The 27,074-nt window shown below is 45.2% G+C and overlaps 1 protein-coding gene across 1 annotated transcript in view; it reads left to right on the top strand.

Annotated features, from left to right (window-relative positions):
- Positions 1-26,443, top strand: part of cep192 (centrosomal protein 192) — a 33,184-nt gene extending 6,741 nt beyond the window's left edge. Inside the window, exons 14-52 of the mRNA XM_079275363.1 lie at positions 59-332; positions 2,157-2,306; positions 2,414-2,478; positions 2,625-2,849; positions 2,975-3,116; positions 3,239-3,321; positions 3,424-3,708; positions 4,072-4,894; positions 5,729-5,846; positions 6,089-6,245; positions 6,727-7,411; positions 7,543-7,719; positions 8,041-8,189; positions 8,422-8,652; positions 8,743-8,868; positions 9,391-9,531; positions 9,753-9,816; positions 10,356-10,495; positions 11,139-11,231; positions 11,776-11,894; positions 11,991-12,188; positions 12,634-12,724; positions 13,671-13,850; positions 14,026-14,286; positions 14,434-14,555; positions 15,626-15,735; positions 15,950-16,112; positions 16,690-16,780; positions 16,928-17,006; positions 17,168-17,291; positions 17,558-17,663; positions 18,355-18,583; positions 20,816-20,892; positions 21,130-21,225; positions 21,983-22,102; positions 23,526-23,638; positions 23,764-23,890; positions 24,205-24,263; positions 25,097-26,443. Of these exons, the coding sequence (XP_079131489.1) occupies positions 59-332; positions 2,157-2,306; positions 2,414-2,478; positions 2,625-2,849; positions 2,975-3,116; positions 3,239-3,321; positions 3,424-3,708; positions 4,072-4,894; positions 5,729-5,846; positions 6,089-6,245; positions 6,727-7,411; positions 7,543-7,719; positions 8,041-8,189; positions 8,422-8,652; positions 8,743-8,868; positions 9,391-9,531; positions 9,753-9,816; positions 10,356-10,495; positions 11,139-11,231; positions 11,776-11,894; positions 11,991-12,188; positions 12,634-12,724; positions 13,671-13,850; positions 14,026-14,286; positions 14,434-14,555; positions 15,626-15,735; positions 15,950-16,112; positions 16,690-16,780; positions 16,928-17,006; positions 17,168-17,291; positions 17,558-17,663; positions 18,355-18,583; positions 20,816-20,892; positions 21,130-21,225; positions 21,983-22,102; positions 23,526-23,638; positions 23,764-23,890; positions 24,205-24,263; positions 25,097-25,229 (6,726 nt within the window). The 3' untranslated portion in view covers positions 25,230-26,443. The remainder of the gene's footprint in view (positions 1-58; positions 333-2,156; positions 2,307-2,413; positions 2,479-2,624; positions 2,850-2,974; positions 3,117-3,238; positions 3,322-3,423; positions 3,709-4,071; positions 4,895-5,728; positions 5,847-6,088; positions 6,246-6,726; positions 7,412-7,542; positions 7,720-8,040; positions 8,190-8,421; positions 8,653-8,742; positions 8,869-9,390; positions 9,532-9,752; positions 9,817-10,355; positions 10,496-11,138; positions 11,232-11,775; positions 11,895-11,990; positions 12,189-12,633; positions 12,725-13,670; positions 13,851-14,025; positions 14,287-14,433; positions 14,556-15,625; positions 15,736-15,949; positions 16,113-16,689; positions 16,781-16,927; positions 17,007-17,167; positions 17,292-17,557; positions 17,664-18,354; positions 18,584-20,815; positions 20,893-21,129; positions 21,226-21,982; positions 22,103-23,525; positions 23,639-23,763; positions 23,891-24,204; positions 24,264-25,096) is intronic.
- The last annotated feature ends 631 nt before the right edge of the window (positions 26,444-27,074 follow it).

The following is a 27,074-nucleotide window of genomic DNA, read 5'->3' as shown; positions in this document are numbered from 1 at the left end:
AAACAAACTGTCATTGTTATCTAGCCTTTATATCCTTTGTCCAAAAACTCACCCGTAGGTGCTGCTGCCAGAATGCGATGATGATGATGATGATGATGGAGGAGGAGTAGATGAGCCTGATGGATCCAGGCCTTGCTTGGGCCTAAGGGGAGGGCCTTGTGGTGAATTGACCGCAGCAGAGGCCTCGGACAGCAGCAGTGAGGATGGCAACAATCCCCTTTCCACCTCGCTGGAACTCAAGTACTTCTCCCAGAGCTTCCACCAGGACCGAGAGGATTCAGATGATGGCTGGACCCATTGCCCAGCCAACCTGGAGATGGAGTTTCAACAAGGTTGGCTTTATCTGTGACATTTAGCTCTAGGTCAGCGGTTCCCAAACTTTTTAGGCCACGCACCCCCTTCTACATCCCGACCGGGTTCACACACCCTCAATCCCCCCACCTTAAAAAAAAAAAAAAAAGCAACAGAGCCCATTTATAGCCGCATAAAAATCGGACTCATGAGAGAACAGTTTGCTCGCGCGTGGCGTTTGTTTAAAAGATAAAAAAGACAAAAAAACTTCCTGCACCGTGCCGCCTGTCTCCGGCAGAAATGCGCTCATCGACGCACGGGAACAACACCGAGTTGTAATATAAACCTCCATAACACCCCGCCACTCTCGGCTCATACCTCCCCAGCAACGAGGCACATCACCCGGTCACAATACCTCCAGAATGTCCCCCGGGTGAAATCCGGGACTTGGTTTTATGGTTCCGAGTGGCGGGCGCTCACTCGTTGGCGCTGGGACGCGAGGTCTCCAGCCGTCCCCGCCGCGAGGCACCCCATCGTCAGGTCTGTCAGCCCTCGGAACAGGCCGCGGGTCAACAACTCGTGGGTGGCGGGGTAGAGGCGAGGCAGATCACAGAAACATAAAGACTAGAGTATGGCAAAGATATGCTGATGACAAACGTATTTGTAATACGTCAAACACAAACGTAATCAGGGAGAAAATACGTTCATGGTAAAACGTAATTGAGAATGCATTTTAGTTTTGGGGGAACGTCATTTTTAGGAGACAGGACTGCACCATGAGACCACCATTACATTTTTCCTCTCGCGCACCCCCTAGAGGCAGCTCCCCCGGGGGTGCGCAGGGGGGTGCCCTGGGGGTAGTGGAGAGGGAATGTAGGCCGAGGGAGAAGAGAAATGACGTGCAGACACTCCGTCGAGCTGTGAATCTTACCTGAGAACCTCTGCTCAGGGTATTTACTAATCGCTCGGCTATTGGGTCGCCCCTAAATGTGCCCTTACCCATCTGTGCTGAAGGATGGACCCCACATGCTCATGAATTTGAGGCACGTGGCCATGTTTTTTTAATTAAACGCTATATAAGGGCCGTGTGCAAATACTCTTTGTCCAAATGAATCTTCACCCTCGTGTCTGAAAGTCAATGGGCTGCAATGAAGTCATCAGTATTGTCCCTGTAATGCTGGCGGGAGTTGAAATAATGCTTGTTAGGATCACATCCCATTGACATGGAGAGAAACGGTAGAATATAAGTTATTATAGTTGCCACTTTACTCTGGCACACGCCCAAGAATTGAAGAGATGCCACCAAAAAAACGAGGAAGAAGAACTTCAGCATTCGTGAACTGGATGTACTGTTTAATAAGCTGTTTAAATACACGTGTCAGTAATGGTGTTCCAGGAAAACCAGAAACAATCAAAGAGCAGCTTGTAAGCCATTCAGAAGCTGAACGCATGCCATATCGCACAGGGGTTTTATAGAGTTTGTTAATTGGACCCAATGGACTCACAGTATTTGGTGGTCATGCTTTTTTTTATTTATTTTTTTTTTTTTTTATTTATTTTTTTTTTTTATGGTTCTCATTTAAAAATGTTTCCTAGTTGGATAAACAGTTTGTGGACTGAAAACCAGATGTTGTTTTTCTTATCTTGGTAAGAGTGCGCTCGTGAAATGTACTCCAACCTAAGAAGCGCAAAAAAAGAAAACATTGACGAATCCCAGAAATCAATGGATACCTACAAAATAGGACCAAATCTTGGATACGAAACAAAGACGAGAGGAAATTAGTTTATTCGTTTATGTATCATTTCCGTCATGCGGCCCATCGCTGCGTGGTGTAAGGTGTTAACAGCATTGCTTGTCTCTTCAGGGGCCAATGCCACCAATAGTGTGGTGTACCAGAACGAAGAGGGGCAGTGGGTGACCGACCTGGCATACTACTCCTCCTTTGAGAAAGAGGTTGACGGGAAGATATCGGAGACTGTTACCCAGTTTCAGACTGAGGACTTTCTTCCTGCCAGTACGTACAAAGGCCACAGCTCTATTGCATTTACTCAAAGATTGCTCTAAGTTACTGTTAGTGCAGGATACTGTTGATACATTGACACTTATTTTTCCTCCTTGCAGGTGATGCTATAGGAAAGATAGTTAAGGATCAAGAGGAATTTGAGAAGGAGCACCAATTCATGCAGGTACACAACGGCCCCATTTAGTCCTTGATGTGTTGGTGCCGTATCGTGAGAGAAGACACTAACAGGCCGCTAAAACTCTCAGCTACCATGCATTTTCATAAAGCACAGCAGTTTGTGGTTTATTATAAGTATTGCTGTTTGCGCAGGAGGAGCAGATTGAACCAGCCAGCAGCAACGGCACCTTTCAAAGCGACTCCTCTTGGAAGGCCCCCGCCAACAGCCACATCCTGATGAGGGCCTCCCAGGTGTCCTCTGAGTTCAAGCAGGGGGACCACAGCTACCTGCGACTGACTTTGGGGCAGTTTTTTGGACAGCGCTCTGAAGCCCTGGGTTGTCTGGGTAGCGCCGATGATGTGGATTGGGTGAAACGGGTGAATGTTTTTTTTTTATTATTATTGTTGCTGGGAGACTAATATTTATGGCAGGGCTGAAGAAGATTGTTTTAAAGTCTGTCTGACTGTAACATGTATTCATAGCTCCATCTTTGTTCCTCTAGCCGTCCTTCGGCTACATCATCACCTCTCCAGAGAAAAGGGAACCGTTTCCCCTGATTCACCCCTCAGACTTGTCAGCTAGTCACAATTCTCCTCACAGTGACACCATGGAGCTCAGCGAAGCAGACAAAACCCTCAACCCAGGTGTGTTCACGGCATCGCTCGGGCTGAAGAATCTCTTTCTAGGCTCATGTAGTAGTACCAGCTGTTTTCTGTGTTTTCCAGTCATTCACACTGCACTGTTACTCATGATCATCTCCTTGCAGAGGACCTGGACAAAACTCTAGAGGCACCAGGTGAAAGGATGTCACCGAAAGGTGTTACTGATCCAGAACCACGTGAACAGGAGGTACAGGGACTCTTTGGGATGAGTTGATGTGTCAATATCTCCATGTAGGGTTACATGCGTGGCAGTATGGCTTTCTGACATGAGATCCCGTCTCCTCTTTAGGATAACGCTGGTAGAGCTGCACTACCTGACCACACTGAGGCCTCTAGCTCTGATTCGAGCCCGGGAAACCAAAGCTGCGTGTCCCCCAACAACAGCCACCTGATGCTGAGTATCAGCACAATCGCTTCAGCCATTGCCGACGCGTCCATCAGCACCGACCCATCGCAGCTGGCTGCCATGATCGTGGAGCTGACCAAGAGGAGCAGGGCGAGGAATCGACCTGAGTCGGCAGGACTTATTGGACCTGCTGTCAACTGCACAGGGGAACCACGCTCTGCTGAGCATGTAAGGCTTTGCTTTTTTTGTTGTTTTTCTTCAAATATTCCTCTTATAGTTAATAGTCTTGATTTGTTCATTACCATATGCTGCAAAAGTGCTCTCAATCGGAGTTAACATAGTTTGTTTTCTGGTCTAAGAACAATATTAATATATTATGTCTCACTAGGACAAACTGAGAAACATACCTTCCCTTGAAAGTAATCCTCTTTAGAACTACACAAAGAAAAAATATATACTTTTACGTTTGTTGACATTAAATACTTAAATTACGATATGTATTTGTGCTGCAGGGATCGGCAACAGTGACAGTGCGATCTCCTATCTTCCCTTTTTCGAAGTGTAAATGAAATTTTTTTTCCCTCTACATAGATCCTCCCTGAGCCAGAGCAGGGCAGCCTGCTGGACGCACTGCAGAGGAACTGTGTCGGAGAGATGAGCGGCTTCGACATGGAGAAATACCTGAAAAAGGCCGATGTGTCGGGCAGCAGCGATGTCTCTGCGGGGCACACTATCTTTGACCTCACCGGCTGGGCCGACAACCTCGGCAGCTCTCACAGGAGCCCCGAGGCAGGACGTCCCGAGGAACAGGGGAGCTCAGCTCAGCGAGTGGATAGCGAGACTCTACAGAGACCCACGAGAACAGAAACAGAGGACAAAGACGGAGGAAGAGAGACGACAGTAAACTCTAGCTCCTCGTTATCTCCAGGTCATAAGAGCCTCTCAAAAAGAAGCTCTATTCCTCGTCCTCGTACATCTTTCAGCTCTTCCAGAAGGTCTGTGGGCTCAGGGCAAGCCTCCACTGTCTCGCCTCCTGCAGACAAAATAACAGCGTGCGAGAAGACATGTGCTTCCTCCAGCAGGACCCTCACAGAAAATGGTGTAAAGCCAGGGGAACTGAACCCACACGCATCCAGCAATACTATGTCTTTCCTCGAAACATCACAAAAGAGTGATGAAGGCTCTCCCGCCTCACCTGTCTTGCAAAGTACCCCACCAGGCCTGAGGACAGGTCAGTCGAGCCTGCCTTGTTTTAAAGGTTCCTCTGCAGGCCGGCAGCAGCAGGACAGACGGAGTCATTCTCCAGACAAGAAACCCAGGAATATCTCGGCCGCTCCGCTACCTTGCAGCTCTCTGGAGAAACATGTTTGCTTCTCTTGCCAAAACACTCAGCCTCCACTGGACTCTGTGTCCGGTGAGTGAAAAGCAGAAATGACGGGGCTTGTGATTTTAACAGCACACATGCAGCAGTTGTCTGGGCAGTCATCACCTTTATTCAAACAACTGTAGAGATCAGTAGACAGCATGTTGCACATCATTTGAAAGTATTGCCACTGTGAGAATATTGAGATGACATCTAGGGCTTGAAGAAAATATCAATACTTTGCTATCTAGCAGTAGGGGGGTTCAAACACAACACTAAATGAGCGTTGTCTATCTTCCGCCTCCCTAAAATAGTGAATAGAATACAATCGTTTAATAATTTTTGGGACAGTTGTTTAAATTATGAAACATGCATCAGCACAAGGGCAATTTTATTTCTCCTGCTGTCCACAAATTTGATCAAAATTGGGTAACTTGGTACATTTGTGGTGAGGGCACCCAAGAGCAATGAAAAATGTGTCTGGGGAGACAAAATCTGGCCTCAAGGCTCGGACATATTTGACCCACTTGGTCCAGAATTAATATTTGAATCGTTGCCCAGCACTAGTAATAACATGAATGTAATTTACTATATCAAAACTCTCTGTACCCCTACACTCATGTATCGTACAGGAAGTAACCAGCATCTTGCGAGTGCTTTTTTTACAAACACATATTGAAATGTCAAACGTGTATCCATCAGGACGCCTCTCCTGAAAATCTAAATTTCCTGAAAAATGATTGCAGTGGCAGATCAGTGTAAAGTGTCCTTACAGTATCTTAGTATGTAGAATCATAACCCTTGTATCATATGGCCAGAGTCTTGCCCATACACAGCCCCGATGACATCATGAGTGTGTATGTTAACGATAACCTTGTTCCTCAGAACTGCCGAAGGGTTTCCCTGAGCCCGGTGTGGAGGAGACTCAGTGCAGCTTCAGACCGTCCACCTCCCCGCTCACTCACTCCTCTCCAAGTCAGACCTCCGTTCCCAGTGCTGATGGGTACTGTATCACACATGGTCCTAATATGTCAAAAGAATTGAATATTAGTACTTTTTGTTAAGTCGTAACTTTTTATGGCTTCGGTTTCAACTTTACCCAAATGGATAAATTGATTCCTTGACAAGAGAGTAACTGAGTAACCATTCATCTTAAACATTTAGTCTCTTGTCCGGTGTACTTTAAGTTTCTACTACTGACAGACAGGACGTTTGTATTTTGAGTACTTTGTCTTGTCTCACCAGTATGGCGTCACCCGTGTCGTCCAGCGGTGGTCTGGCAGACAACCGTCCAGGTGTCGACCTCTCTCCTCGGTCTACCTGCTCCAGCCCGAGTCCCAGCAGGCTCACGTACATCTCAATGAGCGATGGCCCTGTCGTACCTCCACCTGACAGGCAAAAGGTACGGTAGGACAAGGTCCAGCGTACCTGATCTCTGCTGCAGCAGCACTGAAAGTTCTGTTGAAATGAAGCAGTCAATATGTGGTTGAAGTCTAGACTTTCTTTTTTTCTTCAGACCATAAGTGTCCTTATGGCCCTGACTGTAATACCCATCCTTATGCGTGAGACATGAAGGGCAGTTCTCTTTTGAAATGAATGTTGCAAAGCCAGGTCACTGTCAATGTTGTTGAAATCTGGAGATATGGTCTCGACAAGCTACATTTGAAGCGCTGCAGTTTGACCTGTTTAACTGTTGTTGATGTTGCAGAAATGAGATGTTAAACATGTATTTTTAAAGGAGTACATACGCACTCTGACCTAAAAGGATGAAATAGTGAATTATGTTTTCTGCGTCAGTTTATTGGAGAAATGTTTTTAGTTCTTTGTTAATCATGAGTGTGGTATTAAGCGTCGTGGGTTGTTCTTCTTGTTGCCGTCCACAGAACAACTGCACCATGGCGCTGAGCACCACCATCGTCCGATTCAGTCCGACTCCCCCCATGGAACCAGATGCACAGTCCGACCTCGATATTCTCGGCCGGCCCAAAAGCCTGGACCAGGTGCAACCGCAGCATTCTAAAAGTCTGGACCCGCTACCAGCACAGCAGTGTAAAAGCCCGGAGCCCTCCCGCAGTGCTTCCGGTCTGAGCTGCATGCGCAGCCAGAGTGAATGTAACTACCACTACCATGGGGACAGAATTGGAGAGCTCTCAGCAGGTTGTAGGAACCACAAGCAACTCTCCGAGTCCAACGCGAGACAGCTCACTAAACAAGTGGACTCTGGCTACTGCAGCAATGTGAACATCCAGCAGAGCAGCAGCAGCGACGCAGCTCCCCAGAGCTCGCAGCAGTGGGGCGCTGCTAGCTCGGTGTATGCTGGTGGGCTCGGCATGCCTCCGTCATACTCGTCAGACGGACTTCACTATGTGCCCATCCCCAGCTTTAAGCCCCAATGTGCTGGCTTGATTGACCTTCCCCACCAAGCAGATATGCAGTCCCTCTTCACTGGACGCTCTCTCTTCAACCCCCAGCTGGCTCAGCAGTATTTGGGACCTGAAGCTCCATTGCATCCTGGTGGCTACCATGTGGGAGCAACAGGCAATAGTCTCTTCAGCGTGTCCTCCACAGGCATGTCTTTACTGTCAGCTTTCACAAATGATGCCGAGGTATTTGTGGCAAAACCGTAAAATACCGATAATGGAGCAACTGCCTCATCTTCTAGTTTTTTTGTTTTTTTTGTTTTGTTTTGTTTTTCCCAGGCATACCCAACAGTGATCTCACAGTGAGACACGTCCATCCTGCATCAGGTCATCTGGGGATTTCTGTGTCTGCTGGGTCCCATCACCTCCCCAGACCCCATCAGGGCCAGCAGGACTTGCCCTACAGTCACTATGGTCCAGAGCCACTGGTGGCAGGTGGTCTTGAGGAGCTGAGAGGTAGCAGTGGATTTTGTGTTTATATGAGTTAACTTCCTTCGCCCATTTTAATTCCCTGTGTTGTCGTCTTGTTAATATTCGTGTGTGTGCGTGTGTGTGGTCAGTTTGTTAAATGTAAGGGAGATAATCATTTTCTTGTGCAAATCAGAAAATTGCCACAAACGGTTTAACTCTTAATTTGTAAATCCTGCGATAAATTATCGTGCTCAAGTCTTTGCATCTCTTAGAATCACTGACGGTAAAGCATTACTTGGCACTTCTTCTCCACAGAGGGGCAGCGTTTCCCCGCATCAGCTATCCCTGTTCCTCTGTCGTCCTCAGGCCATGTGGTGGTGCCAGAAGAACTGCGGTTCCCTCACGCCTGCTGCGTCGGCATCGCCTCACAGACCTCCCTCAGCCTCTTCAACCCCTCCGAGAGATGGCAGCAGGTGTCGATCACTGTCACCAGCCTGGCCATCGATGGAGAGAAGGTGAGCAGGAAGCACAGAGTGGTGACAGATTCAAAGGATACGCTAGAATGCCTTGAAACATCTGGCCGGGGACAGCAGATGGAAATTAGCCTCTCTGGCTCACTTACAGTGTAACTGTTTATTAGTGTGCATTGTCCCTGAAAAATAAATAAAAGTCTCTTCAGAAATATCTGGCTAAACCAGCTCTATTAATCATCACTTTTTCTTCCGTCCCCGATTCCAACCCCTACAGGTGGACAGCTTGCCGTACCAGTGGCTTATAGTGAAGAACAAGACGATCATTGCCCCCAAGAGTACAGAGGAGCAGAAGGTGTTGTTCATCCCTCCACAGGCTGGCGTGTACCAGTGTGTCTTCAGCGTTTGCTCCTGGCCCGCATCAGCGTTGACTGAGGTCGCTGCCAGGGCCAACATCTTTGCTAAAAAGGTGGTGCTGTTTGCCATAGCAGAGAGTCCTGCACTAGAGGTGGGAGCCGCTACTGAAGGACCCGTGAATGACATTTAAATATGTTGCATAGCCCGTGGGACAGGATCTCAACTTCATTTTGATTCTCAGGTTGAAGTAAGCAAATCTGGCTGTCTGGATTTTGGAGACCTTCCTGGAGGCAGCACCAAATCTCTTCCTCTCAAACTGCTGAACAGGACTCATGCCACAGTGCCCATCAGGCTGGTCATCAGCGCTGTGAGTCAACAGTGCTTTTCTGCCAGAGATGCACCAAATGTCTTTTTATTAGCCAAAGTCTGACCCGCCGATTACAATTTTCTTTCGAAGAACTAATATTTAGTAGCTTTTTTTCACCACTCTTTCATACTGCTGTGAAAACCTCTCCTTCACTCTATGTATTCTAGTTCATCACGATAAGCCTGAGCAGCACGACGGGAATGAATTACAATATAATATGTCTGATTTAATTAAGTTTTTTCAAAATGAACACGTTTTATTTTGCAGAATCACAGAAATATATTTATCCGCTGCTGATCGATAAGTGCATCTGTAATTTCTACATATTCTGAAACATAATCTAATTCTAATCTAGGTTATCTGAACACCGGATTCAGTTGGTCCTACATCCGCATGAATCTGGTCTTAACTCTGAGGGACTGAAATGGTTTTAGAACAACTGGCTTTGCTTTGCAGCGGAAACACAGCAGTGAGCTTAATAAATGGTTTCTGAATGGTTCACGTTTGACCTCATTTCTCCAGAATGCTACAGCTTGGCGATGCTTCACCTTTTCCACGCAGCCTGTCTCCGCTACATTTGATGCAGCACAGCAGGCTGGACACATGACGCCGGTACCCTCCCCCTCGGTGATGAATCACGTGATGCATGCCAGCTACGGAGAGGTTAGAAATGCCAGAAATCCTTAAAACATCCTTCAGCACCTCGGGTCACTGATATTATTTGAAGCTGCATGTATCTAAAGCTTGCTGATGTGGTTGTGGTATTCCACTCCAACTGGTTTCTGAAGGAGAGGCGGAACATTAAGATATGGGTAACACTCTCCTATTAAGCAGTGAAACTGGGTTCATCAGTCTCATGATAAGTTGTTTGTTCTTTTTTTCAGAATCCACAGGGCTTCATGGTCTGGGTTCACTTCAAGGCCCCTCAGAAGTACACGGTTTCTTCAGGTAACCAACCTTACATCAACACTGAATGCTTAGGCTAAAGTCAGCGGGGTGTGTTAACTATTTAATATGTCACTTAAGGTATAAAGTACAGTGCATGCTGTATGGGCAATTTCCAGGGGGAAATAAGTAACTATTTTTAAAAAGGAATATAGTACAGAAAAACAAGCAGTCAATAATTTGTATATGTATTTATTTATTTAATTATTATTTATGCAGTAGCGTAGATGCGGGTAGAGGAGGTGCAGCACCTCCTAAAACCAGGTATTATAAAAAACTAAGTTTAATGTTAGTGTAGTACACAAGTATTTGTGGTGGGAATGAGTATTTGCTTTGTCTTTTACCCCCTGAAGAGTTCAACCCATTTAGCACAAAAGGTAACTGATTAAATGCTGTACAGGCGATTTGCCTACATACAGGCGTCCTCTCACTCCCTCTTCTCTTTGTTGCATCCAGTAACTTTTTTGTTTTTCTGTGATAAAGAAAATCACCAAACAAAAGCTAGTCATTTGCTGCTGACACTTACTGCTTGTGCTTGTCAGGAGAGCTTGGTCCGGCTGATGAGTACAGTGCTCGGGTGGACATTGAAGTGGACTCTCCTGGTCCTAGTCATGTGATCAGGAGTATTCCCCTCAGGGCCAGGTCTGGAACGGCACGGGTCCATGCTCCTAAAGACCTGCAGGTACTCAATCGGCCATATGGCTGTTTGTTTTGTTCAGACTGATCGTGTAGCTCTGCACACAAATACATGACAAAGACATTATTTATGCCATGTGACGAGTAAGTCTTTGTAGGAGTGAGGTAGAGCAGCTGGTTCTCCATTGGCCAATCAAATGTAACTGACAATTACTGTACCAGCACAATGTATATTTGAAGAAAAAGAATACACGGACTATTGTCATTATCAGTGACCAACTTAGACAAGCTAAGCTAATCAGTAGTGTTGCAACGGCCCGTAGTTGATCCGAGATGTGTTCTGGTGGGGTGGTTGAAATCATGTCAAACATCAACAGAAGCTATCTGTGGCAGCACAAGAGCATCATCAGGGCAGCTCTGACTCTTTCATTCGTCCTGTTTTATCTGCTGATCCGATCTGCGACACAGTCGATCGTAGTTTACTTCACAGCGGGCAGATGAAGAATGAGTCTTGAATTTGCGGACCGCTTTAACCCTCGGCCATTTTTAAAGTTCATGTCAGCACACGGAGCCCAACTGTGAAAAGTTAACCTCATGGAATGCACAACGTTTTGAGGTACATCGTCGTGTTTCATTCCTTGTTCAACTTCCCGTGTCCTCTGAAGAGTGCTTGTGCTACTTCTGTCTAGACTGTCAGCCTGTCTGCTCCAGCGGGTAAATCCAGTCAACAGACGCTGCCATTAAAGAACGCAGGAAACATTGACGTGCAGCTGAAGCTCAAGGTAATTCTGACCTTTACGTTTCCCATTAGATCTGAGTACCGGTAAGCCTCTGACATTTTGGGCTTGGACTGTGGCTCATGCAGTAGGGATTCAATGATATTTCGCTCCTGTTTTTCTTGTTTTCTCATTTTAGTGCTGGACGGTGTGGCCGGAAAATCGAATCTCAGATTTTTCAACATCACACCACGGTTCTTCTTAAAAACAAACTAGGCCGACAAAGAAATTATTGACTTTCATCAAACTTCACTTCAAAAAGAAAAATAAGTTAAAGTTGTTTCTTTAAAAAACTGCATTCCATCCCTGAAGAAAAACACCTTTTTAAATGAGATTAAACACGTTCACATCCCCTTAACCATGGTGGTTGTGTAATTACCCAAGTTAAAGAGTCCTAAACTATTCAAATGAATTGATAAAATCAATTTATGCCCAGCTCTATTGATTTATGTAACGTCTTCCTCCTTGTTGCCTCCCAGCGTTTCTTTGCTGTCTTGTCCACAGGTGTGCCCTCTTCTTCTCATTGTCTCTCATTCATTCCTGTTTAAAGGGCAGCGATGCTGAGGACAGTTTCTCCGTGACGCCCGATGAACTGTCTCTGCGAATGGGAGAGGAGCAAAGCATCGTGGTGTCCTTCAAAGCACAGGCCAGCAGGAAATGTCGAGAAAGGTATCCAAACATATATTGCTGTTGAAGTAACCGACGGCGCATAATTAATGAAAAACGCTCGACTCAGTAGTTGTGATGGACTCCGTTGTGTTGCAGCCTTCTCACCATCCTGGTGCTGCCATCGGGTCCTCAGTATGAGGTAACCCTGAGAGGAGAAGTTGTCCCAGAGGACTATGGGAAACCTGCCATTCCCTTTGCTGCCGTCTTTGGTCCCGGCGTTGCCGATGACGTTCCTCCAATTCTCTCCAACAAGCAGTTCGTAGCCTGGGGAGGGGTCACTCTGGGACGAGCTGTGTAAGCAACTTGTCATTTCCTCATTTCACCTTTACTTGGTTGCAGGGAAAAAAAGAAAATTTAGTTATCAATTATTCATTGGAAAGTAATCAATAAAAAAAAGTCACGGCCCGATGGGCCTTCTTATTCTATTAGGGCTTGTATAATGTTATTCATGAGAAGGGACAGAGGGTCTCTACAGGGAGTGTTATTTCTCAGAAGCTATTTCAAGATAATGCCCAGTTTATTTATACTCCTTGAAGAGAGGTAAAGTACAGACAGGCTGAATCCCCCACAGAATGGATGCTTTCTTTAAAGGTTTAACTGGACGCAGGGTTGACTTAAAGTAGGACGTTGAGATAATGACTCAGTCTCAAGTCAACGTTTTTCAAAGGCATCGAGTTTGACACAGAACTCCGGCACACTAACTTTTGTCACATAACCAACGGTCGCCATTGTTTTCCAGCCAACAGAAGCTGGTTCTCAGGAACAACTCGAGCCACTCCACACAGCAGCTGCGGCTGCTTATTCGTGGTCAAGACCAGGACTGTTTTCAGGTAGGTTGTACTATTTGCACTTCTCGAAAACATCATCTCAATTCTTCCTTGTTCGAGCGTCCTCGCATGGTGTTTTGTCTGTTTCGACTGCCTGCTTGGAATCTCATGCAGAGTTTCATTTCCACAGTGCCTTGTTTGTTGTTCAGCGATCCACTGCAAGCGTTTGTGACCAAAGCTGGTTTTATTTAATCAGGATTTTCTTTGTTCAACCGACTGGACCGCACAGACACGTGTAGCTCGAACCAGATAGGAAAGAGGGCCGAGGTGAATACATTCATGTGGCATGAAAGGAGTACTGCACCGAATTGCATTGCATTCCTATAACATTGTTGGACTCATGATTGACTATTTTAAGTATCGTTTTAGCCGAACCAGAGACGTTGTCTTTTTTTATTCTGTGCATTCTTCTTCTTTGAGCCTCGATCACAGATGCGAAGTGGCCTACAGAGGTCTGCGTCACTTCTGTTGAAACAGAAAACTGTGGAAACCTGCATTCTCTGGTTGTATAGAAGTCTATGAGAAAATGACTCTACTTCTCTCTTGATTTATTCCCTCAGTAAACATGAGTTTATGGTCTCAATCTCTAGTTTCAAGTCTTCTTCAGTACAGCATGATGTTCATTTAGTACATTATGCTCCATTAGTCAAATAGACCATAAAGCAGAGTATTAGGGCGGGGCTACTTTGTGATTGACAGGTCGCTGCCGCTACCTGAGCCGTATCCGTCACTCCTCCGCATTCCAAATATGGTCACTTCTGTTCATTGGCAGCAAATAAAACATGGCGACGGCAAAATCGTAGAGCTCTGCGCTTCAAAATGGCCTTTTTTTTTTTTTTTACTCTTTCTCCTGACCCTTTTGCAATTGATATACCATCGAATAAAACCACGATGAAGCATTTGTTGAAGATATGAAGTAGATACACTTTTTCTTTTTTCCCTCCCTCAGCTCCAGAGCATGTTCAGTCTTGAAGAGCGTCTGACCCGACACGGGGAGCTGTCCATCCGTCCCAGAGAGGACGTGACCGTCCACCTGCTCTTCGCTCCCACCAGGGTGGCGTGCATGTTGGCCAAGCTGGAGATCAAACAGTCTGGAGTCCGGCCCTCTCAGCCCGGGGTCAAGTTCACTGTGAGGATGTCACCGTTTGGTCCCGCCTTGATCTCTGGCTTCTTTCTCTGTAGTCTGCGATCTCTTTGCATTGTCTCACTTCAGACTCTTTTCTTGCCTCGTTTTAAAAACAATTATTTCTATAGAAGGAAATGGAGTTACGTTTCAGTGGGCTCCTATATTTCCCCATCCTCAGATTCCTCTGTCGGGCTACGGCGGGACGAGCAACATCATCCTGGAGGACCAGAGGAAGCAGGCAGACGGCTACGTGGCGACGCTGAGCGGCATCGCCGTCAGCCGCGTCAGCAAAGTGTGCCTGTGCGTGAGGAACACGGGCTCCAGAGCAGCGTACATCAAAGCCGTGGCCTTCTCCGATATGCAGACACGATCGGTCATGGAGCCCTCTGTCATCAGCCTGGCCCCGTCACAGTTTGTACTGAAGGAAAGGACGCAAGAGGTAGGAGAAGTATTATAGCACTAAAATATAGCAATAAATGCAGACTTTCCCTTCATGTAGTCTTATATCTATAGTTGGTACTTTTCTTTAGAAATCTGATTCTTATGCGTCTTGTCCTTGTTACTAAGACTTTGCTTGTGTTGCCAGGTGATCACTGTGCTAATGAAGTCCACCCAGAGAGAACAGGCCCTGTGTCAGTCGGCCAATGCACTGCTGGCTACTGTCTGTCTGTTTTGTGGAGATGAGGTCTCCAGGCAGCAGTATAGGAGGTGAGACCTTCCAACGCAGTTTGCTTTTATGTTATTAAAGTTGTAATGCAGGGAGTTAGTAGTCAATTATAGCTGATAATTAAATCCGACCCGTCCTCATCAAAGGTTTATTACAGAGCTCTGATGTAACCAAAATGTCCTTTTGCATTGTATCAGTTTGCGCCGTTCACCACGACAGCACTGTTCTGTGTAATGGAAAGTTAAGTGGAGACACTCCAGGTGTATAAACATTGTTTTTGATACGCTGGTCAATTGTATGATTTCATGGCTGTTTAGTGTCCGGAACATCTTTCAGACTAGTGGGAAAGAAAACATTCAGGTGTTTTATTTTACTACTTTGAAAGAAGAAGACTTTTTTATTTTATTTTTTTTTACCCGAACCACACGCAGTATTTTCAAAATGTTTTGAATTCCACAGCTCATTTCTTTAAAGGCAGTTCTCTGATTCCTAAAAAACATGGTGAAAGTTATGTCTGTTGTATTTTTACTAATTTATGGAGTGATACAAAGAGATATTCAAAAGTCCCTCTGTAAAACCGTTGACTCTAATATGTCTCCAAAAGAATTTTTACCCTGGCTTTATCCAATGTTTAGATGTCTGCAAATTAACACAGATTTGGTAAGACAATACCTAATTTACATATTTAAACATAGATATTCAGAAAACTTGTAATACAAAACAAGATGATGGTTTTAATGATAGACGTCAGCATGAAGCATCCAAAGTAGATTCCTATTCGTTTTTTCATTTTTCCTCTATTCACCTTTATTGCCTTAACTGTTTCCAAAGAAAACATGTGCATTTCTAACCCGATTGTACCAACGCAGTAAGAACAGTGCAGGTGACCTGAAGCCTTTGATGTTGATCAACAATTATTTTATTTTCTAGTTTCCACAATAAGATCAAAAACAAGTATAGTCTCTGGGCAGCTTTGTAATGCACAAAGCAGTATTTGTGTGATGCACCTGCCTACAGATGACTTGAATGCTGATATGTATAATAATAGAAATCTTTAAAAGTGCTGATTTTATAAATCTGATTCCAGATAGTGTTGCTTTTGTCTTCTCAGATTGCTTCAGAGCAAACCTGAGGCTGTGCGGAAGGCTCTGTCTGAAAACAGTCTGCTGAAAAACATAGACTTCAATGAGAAGTTCCTGGGAGAGGACATCGTCACAGAGAGTAAGATGTCCATATAATGCTCGTCAGAAGATATGTTTAGTCTCCTCTTCAAAGCTTCTACATCTGATGCTCTAGTCTATACGCTGAGGTTGTCGAACCAGTTACTATACATGTACAGGGAACGTACTGGAAGTAGCAGATTCGGTTTAAAAAGGGTTGTTGGAGTACATGTCTCAAGTATGGGTGTCTCTGTAATTCTCCACCTGTTCTGTAGCCTACGACCTGCCCCAACGGCCCAACGAGGCTCACATTTTCTACGGGAACATGAGCAAGGTAGTGGTGTCGTTGCTGGGAGGCACGAAGAGCACGGCCGCTGAGCAGAGTGACCACACTGAGCTGCTGCTGCCCTCCTCCAGACACCGTCCAGAGACACACAGGTGCTGTCCCACTGACTAACAGGCACTGTACTCCGACGCAAGACATCCATTAGTCTTTAATCAGTATTGTTATGCATTTCAGTAATTCCACTTTTAGGAATACATAACGGATTAGGAAGCAAAAGGGTCTCTTGTGTATCAATGACTCGCCCTGTGTTGCCTCCAACTCTTGGAGAAAACTTTGTTGTTTTTTCTCGCATGTCTTCACGGTGAACAGAGAATCAAACTGAGAAATGTCTTGATGAATCAATGGGGGCTGCTTTTAACAATTGTAAAGGGGGGTTTTGATACAGTTTTACTAACTCACACAAAGCGTGCAGTATAATCCAAGTCTCCTGTATCCACTCGTATGCTCGCTCCTTTCTATACATAACACTGAAGCATAAACAAAAGTGCTCTTCGCCAATACGAGGTAACGCAAGGAGAGTAATTGATGAACTGTTCCTTTTCAATGCGCACACTGATTATGTAAAGAGCAATACTGTAGGTCTGTACATAGTTTTTAAAGTGAGCACATTAAATAAAATGCATCATATTTGACGCAATGTACCTTTTAATGTTGTTGCGTAATACCCAGCAGCTTGGCCAACGGCAACGTGTCTCTGGACGTGCTGCCGGTGAAAGGTCCCCAAGGTCCAGCACGGAGAGTGGCAGAGCCCTCCTTAAAGGTACCAGCAGCCCCTCTGTAATGGACTTTGATGGTTTCATTGTGTTCAGCAATGTGCTTCTGCTGGATGAGATGAAAACATTTCTTACACTGCATTTGACATAAACAAAGAAAATACATCTCAATGCAGAATGCCTCTTCCCTCCAGGCTTCAGAGCCATTACACAGGCAGTCTGAGTCCTGGACCATCCACCCAGAACAACTTGTCCTTGCAGCGCCCACCATCAGTGAGTGGAATCTAGATTACAAAAGGCCGTTATGTGCCATTAGATCACCTTAGCTTTCAATTCACTACAGATTTTGAGTATGGTTGAATAACCCCTGACCCCTAGGTGAATGACACGGTGTCCAATGAGCCAGCAGCATGAATTTCTTTTGTTGTTTTCAGACGGCACAGCCAGCACCAGTCAGGTTCAGATCCGGAACAACACATCCAGAGAGCTGAGCTTTGATTTGTCCTGGCCCGCTCACTGCCTCACCATCACCCCTCAGCATGGCGTTATCGAGCCCCAGTAAGAACACACGTGCTTGTGGTTTCATTTGCTTTGTCCACACTGTATAGGTGATACCGTACGCTAAATGTTGACCGCTTCATTTGAGGTGCATGTATGTAGCCGGGGAGGTGCAGCCCCTCACAGCTGTCGTCAGCACAGCTACACTAAAGAACGATACAGGAAGGAAGTCCCATCCTGATGTGATCCTAATCTGATGTGACTGAGTGTATATATGATTTTTATTAATCCACTTGTGTCCTGTTTCCTTATTAATGTTAAACAAGGTGCCACCTGCAGATTTTGATCAGCCCCAACCCTTCACTAGCAATGAAGTCTACCCTGCTGCCGTGGAGCGGACAGATTTATGTCCAGTGTGACGGTCAACAGAAGGTATGGGACTCTTAAGACATTCAGCTTTTCAAACCTCACGGCAGTCAGTCATCTTGTCTTGTGCTGTGAGAGCTTACAGGGATGGTTTTGGTTGTATGAAGAGCCAGTCGACACACAGAGCAAAGGAATGTGCTGCTGTGGACTGTTTAGGTGTCTGCTACATTTAGAATAGTTTCACTGCTTTGCGTTGCTGTCAGACAGCCCGTACTGATGATATCCATGCTTTTTATCAAAAACGTCAGATTTAGTTTCGTATTTTCTCGGATGGATATTTTTATTCTTTCTTAAAAACGTTTTATTATAGTTATTGTATTGTCTTTTTATATCTGCAATTAATTAATTATTTTTTTATTTTATGGCACCTCCCAACGAAACTATTTTGCACAATTGTACTTAAAGCAGGGTAACAATAAGCATCTTGTATCTTGAAGTCACACAAACAAACTAACCGATCAAGCCAGCGGTTTAGGTGTCTGACATATGTTTTGCTGTCCCCGTCCACATCGTTCACATTGCTTTGCTCTCGTGCTGGTACTTCCGGCTGTTTCTCCAAACTGGGGACCTGCAGACCGACATCTACTATAACTAACACACTGACTGTGGAAAAGAACCTCATACAACCACACCAGAACAAAGTCCAAACTCTCCCTTTACCGAGAGCTAACCGTGTGCATTGTGACCACTGGTTCAGTTTATTAAGGTCCAGATCCGCGGGGACCTGGCTCTGGATGTGTCCGCGACCCCAGCAGACACCACCCTGTCAGCTCTGCCTCCTCAGGCTGCCACCCCGGTGCTGCCTGTGGCCAGGCTCGCTGCCAGGCCCTCGCTACCTCCGCACACCCCACAGGCCCCTCAAGCCCTGGTGGAGATCAGCAACAAGACCATCATGTTCCCCACCACCCCCTCAGGGGAAACATCAGGTGAGCAGGTCACTGACCAGAGGACGGGGGTGTCTCTGCTCAAACACATTTTCATCTAGAAGCCTAAAATCTTCACACTGATGTAGTTTTAAGTCTCACTGAATACACTTCACTCTCCACCTTTTGTAACTTAAGGCCCACTTTTGGTTGTTTAAAAAAAATGCGAGGACCACCTTCTCAAATAAATGAAAAGAAAACATAACATGAGAAAGAAGGAGGAAATATAAACGGTGCTTTAAATACCGTACTTCCCGGACGATAGAGCGCACCGGTATATAGGCCGCGCCAGCTGATTTATGAAAGAAAAAATAATTTGTACACAGATAAGCTGCACTGGTCTAAAAGCTGCAGGTGTCCCTGTTGAACAGCAAGATGCTTTTAACAGTACTAAAGTTGTCTTCTATGAACATCATAACATGTCGCTAGCTTCTAAGCTAATTTTAACATTACGGTCAATGGGGAAATGCTAACCGCGATTAGCATGAGCGAATATATAATATATCTTTGTACATCTTTTCATGCAGACATACTTGCATTACAGACTAAGGTCTCTCACGGCTACCAAACGAAAAGCAATGAGGCAATAACTGTTGTTGCTCATAGCTCTGAATAGCTGTTGTGCTAGCAGCAACTGGCCATGCCAGTTAGCCGTAAATGCTATTCAGAGCTATGAGCAACCTAGACACGCTGCATGAGAAGATCAGCTTTTTCTCAAGTCTGCCAGTGGATCCTAACAGCGCGGAACAGTGTGAAAGAATCCACCTTCACCAATGGGTTCTGAAAGGCTGGACTACTATGAGATGAAGAGGGCAACGCAAGCTCAAGGGCGGATTTGCCCCGGTTCATGATGTGGTGTGTTAAAGGACCCAAATGCAGACTCGTTTTTTCCAGGGTTTTTGTTTTACAGTTTTTTTTATTTATTTTTTTTACAGTTCTACAAAACTTGTTCTACAAAACATTTATTTCACGCACACAAAAAAAACTCTTGAACAAGTTTTGTAGAACTGGAAAAAAAAACGAGTCTGCATTTGGGTCCTTGAACACACCACATCATGAACCGGGGCAAATCCGCCCTTGAGCTTGCGTTGTCCTCCTCATTGCGCTATCCTCTTCATCTCATAGTAGTCCAGCCTTTCGGAACCCGTTGGTGATGGTGGATTCTTTCACACTGTTAGGATCCACTGGCAGACTTGAGAAAAAGCTGATCTTCTCTGCTCATAGCTCTGAATAGCATTTACGGCTAACTAGCTTGGCCAGTTGCTGCTAGCACAACAGCTATTCAGAGCTATGAGCAACAACAGTTATTGCCTCATTGTTTTTCGTTTGGTAGCCGTGAGAGACCTTAGTCTGTAATGCAAGTATGTCTGCATGAAAAGATGTACAAAGATATATTATATATTCGCTAATGCTAATCGCGGTTAGCATTTCCCCATTGACCGTAATGTTACAATTAGCTTCGAAGCTAACGAGTCGGACATGTACTGTTAAAGCATCTTGCCGTTCAACCTTTTTTGTTAACAGTCCTAGTGAGAGGTAGGTCAAAGGTACTTAATCCATATTGTAGCGACCCTGTCGGTAACAGCTGGTAGCAGAGGGGTTGCTGGTAGCAACTGTTCTGTGTCGGGAGCTAGTAAATGTTGTGTTAGACCGGAACCGGAAGTTGCGGTTGTTGTTGTGGCGGAGAAAAGCTACGGAAAAATCGCACCGGACTATAAGCAGACGCCTCAAAGCGTAGGGTAAACAGTAGCGGCTTATAGTCCGAAAAGTACGGTATGTGTTACGCCACCGTCCGCTGTAGGGACCAAAATATATTATGAATCATAATTTTATGGATTCATGGTCTTTCCTCACCACATGCTTTGGCACTCTTACTGGTGCAGCGTAGTCTCTCACAGAAATGATCCATTTTGTGTCACTGCATCTGACAGAATGTTAGCCAGCTAACCCCAAGTCACCTTTGTGATCAGCTGATGTGTTGTCATATTTAAACCTCACTGGTAATTGAAATGGAGCATTTTGATTTGATGTCCGATATTCATGTGAACTCTATATTTAGATATAATAATAACTTTGCTTTGTAAATTGGCAAAAATTGTGATTTATTTTTTTATTTTATTTTTTTATTTAATCAAACCGTTTAGCAGTAACTCCTCAGCCCGGTAGATGGCGCTGTGCCGCTGTGTGTGCGTGTGTGCTCCTGTGGGAGACTAAGACTCTGCTCCTCTACTTCAGAGGCTCAGCTGGAGGTGCAGAATGGGGACGGTGAAGTGAGGTGGTACCTGTCATCATTTGCTCCTACATATGTCAAGGTGCTTTTCTTTTTCTATTATTATTCTCTTTCTTCTGTTTACTGTTCTTCTCTTTATTATCCGTACTCGGAAATCAAAAGATTTTCTTTGTTTTGAAGTTTAGTTCCAACTTCCCTAAACTCTCCTCTTTTGTCTCTTGACTCACTTTAGCAATGGGTTCATTCTGTAGCTTCACATGCTGCCCGTTGCGTGGCAACAGTGACTCGGGTCAAGCTGTGGTCTCTTCTCTCTCCTCAGGGCGTTGACAACACTGGAGACGTCTACCGGGCCACTTACACTGCTTTCAGATGCTGCAGGATCTCAGGCGCTCTGGGAGCTTATGAGAAGATGCAGGTAGGTAGGCAAGGAACAGCTGCCCATGCTGCGTTAAGTTCAGTTCGACTAACGGATCAAAATAGTCTGCCTGCCGGGTCCATTTATAAACTCATTTTCAGGGCATCTAGGTTAAGAAAGGAGTTTTTACAGATTAACATCACCAATAGCTAGAACACAGTCATAATTAAAGACATACTAGTATTGACTTTATTAACCCTGTTGATATTCTTTCATGGTTTTTGGTCCAGCTTCTGTGGCATAATTCATTGTTTGTTTGTTATTGTTCATAGCCAAATAAAACAAACATTTCTTTTCAATGGCTACTTTTATAGTTTCGGACACGTTACATGTAACAGACTTCAGTACTCTTGTAATTATAATCAAGGCTTTTATATACTATTGACGCTTTTTTGCGTTTAATAATTTTCTCAGAGAATATTTGAGTTTCTCTTAATTTACCACTTTAATCTCGAAATAAACAAGGTTTTTTTTTTCTTGTAAATTTTAGTTTCTCTGAATGTATCCACCTCTAATATGCTGTCGTGAAGCAAAGTCCTTTCTACCACCTATTTACCTGAATGGCTCTGTTCCATTTAGGTGTGTCTGTTAGCGTGCTAGAGAGACTACACAGCACCAAGGTACATCTAAATAGAATGCAGCCATTATTTTAACTGACCAGTCTAAACACTGAGGGGGGCCGTATGAGTACAACAATCATTTATACGGTGAAATCCAGTCAGTGTGATTGTGTTCTCTGATTCTCTTGCTCTCCCAGGTGCCCATTACTTTCCTGCCCAGGGACAGAGGGGACTATGCCCAGTTTTGGGACTTGGAGTGCCACCCTGTGTCTGAGCCCCAGCAGAAAACCAGAATCCGCTTCCAACTCTGTGGCACTGTGAGGACTGGAACACTGTACTACATAGAGCACATAGTCTTTCAGAGTTTTAGTTTTACTATCATCATGGTTTTCTTATTTTCTCTCCTTAAAGGGTAAGATAGGATTTTCTGAAGTCTGGTTGTTTGAGGTTCTTATCCATAGTCTGTGTATTGGCTACAGTCAATGACGGCCAGCACGGCCCAGTCTGGAGAAACAGGGGTTCCAGCCTCAAGTAAAGCAATGTACTGCTGTGAAAACATCTTTTTAGACACCAAAATATCAATTTCAGTTCAGTGTACAGTATATTTAAAATGTTTTCTCCGCTTTATCTTGCTTAAGACAGCCTGATGAGGAAGCTCTTTGCCGTTATCAACGCTTTCTTCAACTAACCAGACTCCTTTGTCAAAAAGAGTAAATATACCTCACAGAGCATGGCCGTTGTTAGTCTAAATATGCCTCGATCGCTTAGTTTGTTTGTTATTCTGTAACTTTGATGTTTTTAAAGGGCACGTTCGGATTCAACAAAGTCGCACAAACAAACTAGCCCATCAAGGCAGTGGAAGTAGCAGCATCCCCTGTGTGCTTGGGAGGTGAAATGACTGTTTTGGGAAATAGAGTTTGGTGGGTTCTAAAGCTTGAGTTCCCCGTTGGGTACACTTAAACCGATAGTGTATTACTACAGTCGAAGAACCTCATAGAACCCCACTACAAAAACCTCAAACTTCAACCACGCTTTATCTAACCCTTACTGAAGTGCATCCTTCGTTCCTTTACAATGTGAAGCAGAAAATGTCCAAATCTACATTTATCTCCCATATTTATCAGACCTTCTGTTGAACTAATCACTGTTTAACTTGTATCAGTGTTTTACAGCAGCTCATATGGTAGTGTAGTACCTTGACTGTGGCTTTGTAGTGTTACAGAATTAACAAACGAGAGAAGTGGGTTGTGGGATGGTAAGGAGAGCCCCCCTGAGACGGGGGCCCAGGCTTTGCTTGTGCGCCGCTTTAATGTGAAGTGTTATGACAGACCCAGTTAACTTAAGAGCATACATACACAGCGAGTGGGCCGTCTGATAGATGGCTCCACATAAAGCAGGTTAAGTGGCTGCGATGGTGGCGCTTTTGTTGTATTTCTTAGCTGCAGTGTTTAAAAAAAAAAAGTGCCAAATCCCACAGTGGTGTTAAATGCTGATCTGTGGCTCTGGTTCTGCGAGCCTTTGATTTAGATATGCGCCTGTCAGTCTGATGTGGAACTGAAATGGGTGTGATGTTTCATATCTATTCTTAATCATGTCTGCAGTAGATGATTTACTTGAAAGATGTTTGCGCGTGTTTCTTCTCGGTTGTATTTGACCAACCAGCTGGTTTTGAAGTGGAATGGAGATTATTATTTTTAACTTACGAGCCGTGATCTTAAAGATTTGTCTGTGTGTCTAAAGGGAGTGAAGTCTGGACCAGTGGAAGGACCACAGGAAGGAGACTGCTCTCTGGTGAAGACAGAGGCCACGGTCAAGACCCGGAAGAGGGCTGATGCCTCGGCAGGCAAGACCAGGTGAGACCCGGGTTACAAGCACCCCCCCCCCCCCCCCCCCCCTTGTGTGCTTGTGTTTTCTAGCTGGTGTCTCACCTTCAGGTGCTGCTTGTGCTCTCTGTTAAAACACATTTTCTGCCTTTCAGTCAGGAGGAGGCGGTGAGGAGGGGGGTGTACTCCCCACAGGACCTCTACACCTTCCCGGCCACGCGGACGGGGGAATCCAGCACCCTGAAGGTCAACATCCGCAACAACTCGTCTGACACGCATGAGGTGAGGCCCGCCTTATTCTCGGGAAGACACGGGGAGGACAAACGCTTCCTCACTTTGGGCCAATGTGTCCACAACAAGAGGAGCTAAGTTCAAGCAAGGTTTTAAAAGAAATCCTTTTTAAGTTTCTGGACATTTTGATCTCTGGGTCAGTGTACAAAGAAGACGTTTGCTCACATTGTTTCATTTCATTCAATATTGCCAATACAAATTGCACGACTGTCCTTGTACTAAATGATGTAATAACTCCTAACGGTTGTCTTTAGGCTTTGCATGGATTTGGTATTTGATGTGTGGCTTCTCTAATTGACTTGCAGCTGAACTTTGTAAACCCTACGGAGCCCTTCCACATCAAGCATTCCAAATATTCCCTGAGGTGAGTCCAATGGTCCTGATCCCAGACACTCTCTCGTCCTACACTCTTGATGGTAGCTGGGTGACACATTGGGAAGATAACTCGTGCCAACTTCTGTTTTTCTTTGTTGCTGCGCTTCCATTTTAGGTTATTTTTTTTTGTGCTCTACACGGATTTCTCCCATGGGTCTAAGTAGCTAGGTAATAAAGTTTAGTCTGATATAGGACACACAACTCTAGACGTGCTCTGTGCTGTAACGTAGAGTGCGGGATCACTGCGGGAGACGCTGGGGCCCGGAGGACGTTGCTGTATGCGGGGAGCACTGGAGGCCTCGGGGAGACCTGGTGTTGTTCCCTAACTGAGGCCTGTGGGAGGGGGGTTGCCTGGCCACCAGTCGTGCTCTGCCGATGAGGGACTGTGTTCAGAATGAGCACAGCATGTGTTTTCGTGTTGTTGAAATCGGAATAACAATGTGGTGGGAAAAAATAATATAAGTCGAACTTTATTCACTTCCTCGACAAAAATGAAGCGTTGCTGGACATACCGTTTGTGTGTCATGACTTTTTGTATCTCCACTGTTGCTGTGCGTTTGCCACAACCTGAGCCAGCCCGGCAATTCAACGTTTCTAAAAAACCTGTATTGCTCGAGTGCCACAGATTTAAGTGGCATGCTGTAGGTCACATACCGCTGTTCCAGCATGTCATGGTTCATAAAGTGCAATCCCAAGTACTTTATTTTAGTTTTATGTGAAAATGCATGTTTATGTTGTGTGATCATGCTCAACATCTCCAATTGAAATCCCTTTTTGTAACTATCCATCTGTTGACCGTCGTTCTTCTTTGCCACCCATTAGGTCGCAGCACTATCTGAAGCTGCCCGTCCACTTCAAGCCCAGGACTGCAGGCAGACACGCTGGCTTGCTGCTCATCCAGTCGGAGATAAGTGGAAGTCTTGTTATTCAGCTGACCGGTGAGGCACTGCCTTGAGTCTAACATCCTACTCCACCTCCTCATGCTGGCTGGCTCTGGGTGGACGAGAGCATCAAGAGAGGAAACCTGCAAACGGCTATGGATCAAATGAAAGCCTTGAATCCGTCCTATATCTACAGCTCTGGAGATCTACTTAGTGGCTGATTGAGTGGAGAGGACTTGAGACTCTACTGCCAACACGCCCCGTCTGCCTCGGGATGTTGCACAGCTGTCCTCAGCTGGCTCGCGAAAAAAAAAGAAAAAAGATTGCATCCCGTTTTGGCGCACGAAGCTGAATGATTTGGTCTGACTGGCTCACAATTAGTCTGCACGGCTCTGACATTTCACAGAGCTAATGATTTCTGTCACTTTACTCCGGATCTGGTGTTGGCCTCATCCCAGAGTCGCGTCACAAGGCAGCGTTGTCTCCATGGCCGCTGTCAGACGGTGCCAGTCAGGATGCGTTGCTTTGAGTTGGTCACACAGGAAGGCCTTTTGCTCCAGGGATTCTTTTTTTGTCTTGACCCTGATTAAGACTACATGAGATTTAAAGACTCCCTTTGTTGTTATTTTTGTCTACATTTCTTTAATCTTCAGTGCCGGTGTGGTTTCTATGGAAATGGCTCCTCTCTCGAAGGCCACCTGCACAGTGGCCTTTGTCGGCGGAGCCACGTGTTGACTTCCCGGCAACCTCCCAGGCTCGTTTCCAAGCGGTCCAGATGTACTTGATTTCGTCTGGATCGCTGCGGCTGCATTAGAATGGTTAATGATTGTTATTACGTGCTAACAGAGTCTCCCTCTGGTGGGGTTTTTGTTCGGCAGCTCGCCATGCCCGCTTAGTATGGTTACCATGGCAAAACGGTGTGAATCACTGTTCCAGTCACAGAAAATTACCTCCCCGCTTCCACTTTGGCTCTGGGGCAAATGGCCAAAATTGCTTGGGGGGGGAGGTTATTGGATTCACATCCATAATTGTTTTTGGAGCTGGAATATCATGGGGAAGCACACGTAAACTTCATCAAGGATGTGTTGTTAACCTGTTGGGTACCAAACGCTGTGGCAACACTTTGGAAAAACACTAGTGGAGCATTGTAGAGCAGGTTCTGATATGAAGGCAGTGTGTTGTCACAGGCTGCTATCCTGACATACTTAGATACACAATTTGCACATGCTTTAAATAGTATATAATGTAATATATTGTATGTACACATTTTAAATAAAGTTTTGTGATAAATGGCTCGGCTGGCTTTAATCGTGGGCAAGTTATTGGAAGAAATGTGTTTGACAGGTAGCTTTCTATTCATAGTGTCGGTGCTTTTGCTCTATGATGGGTGTCCTGTGTGCAGAGCTGTAAACATGGAGACAAACGATACAACTGTAAATAAGAGATGAAGTTGGATTAAACCAGCATTACGTTGTGATGGCATGCACACATGGCGATGATAATAATTAACTTTATTTATATAGCACCTTTCTCAACATTACAAAGTAGTTCGCAAGAAGGAAAAAGAACAATCAAACCGTGATAATGAAATACAATAAAGCTCACATACATTGCAATGAAATAATGATTCACAGAGACAATCTCTTTTTAGAGGAAGAATCTTTTTAAGAATAGACGTAAAATTGTGGTGGGTTAAGCAGACCTGACCTCAGCAGTTCCAGAGTTTGGGGGCCCAGACTGCAAAAATCTGATCGCCCTTAGTCAGCAGTCGCGCTCCGGGAAAACGCCCAGAAGGCCACTATCGGCTGATGGAAGAGGGCGCACACAGGCTCTAAAGGGGTTAGCGGGTCTTTCATAACGCGCAGCATATAGTTTCTGGCAGTGTAACGGAAGAAGTGAGACTGTTGCTCCTGCACTGG

This window comes from Melanostigma gelatinosum, assembly GCF_949748355.1.
Source record: "Melanostigma gelatinosum genome assembly, chromosome: 9".
NCBI classification, from domain to species: domain Eukaryota; kingdom Metazoa; phylum Chordata; class Actinopteri; order Perciformes; family Zoarcidae; genus Melanostigma; species Melanostigma gelatinosum.
The sequence above is the reverse complement of the archived record's forward strand: the minus strand, read 5'-3'. Positions and strand labels throughout refer to the sequence as shown.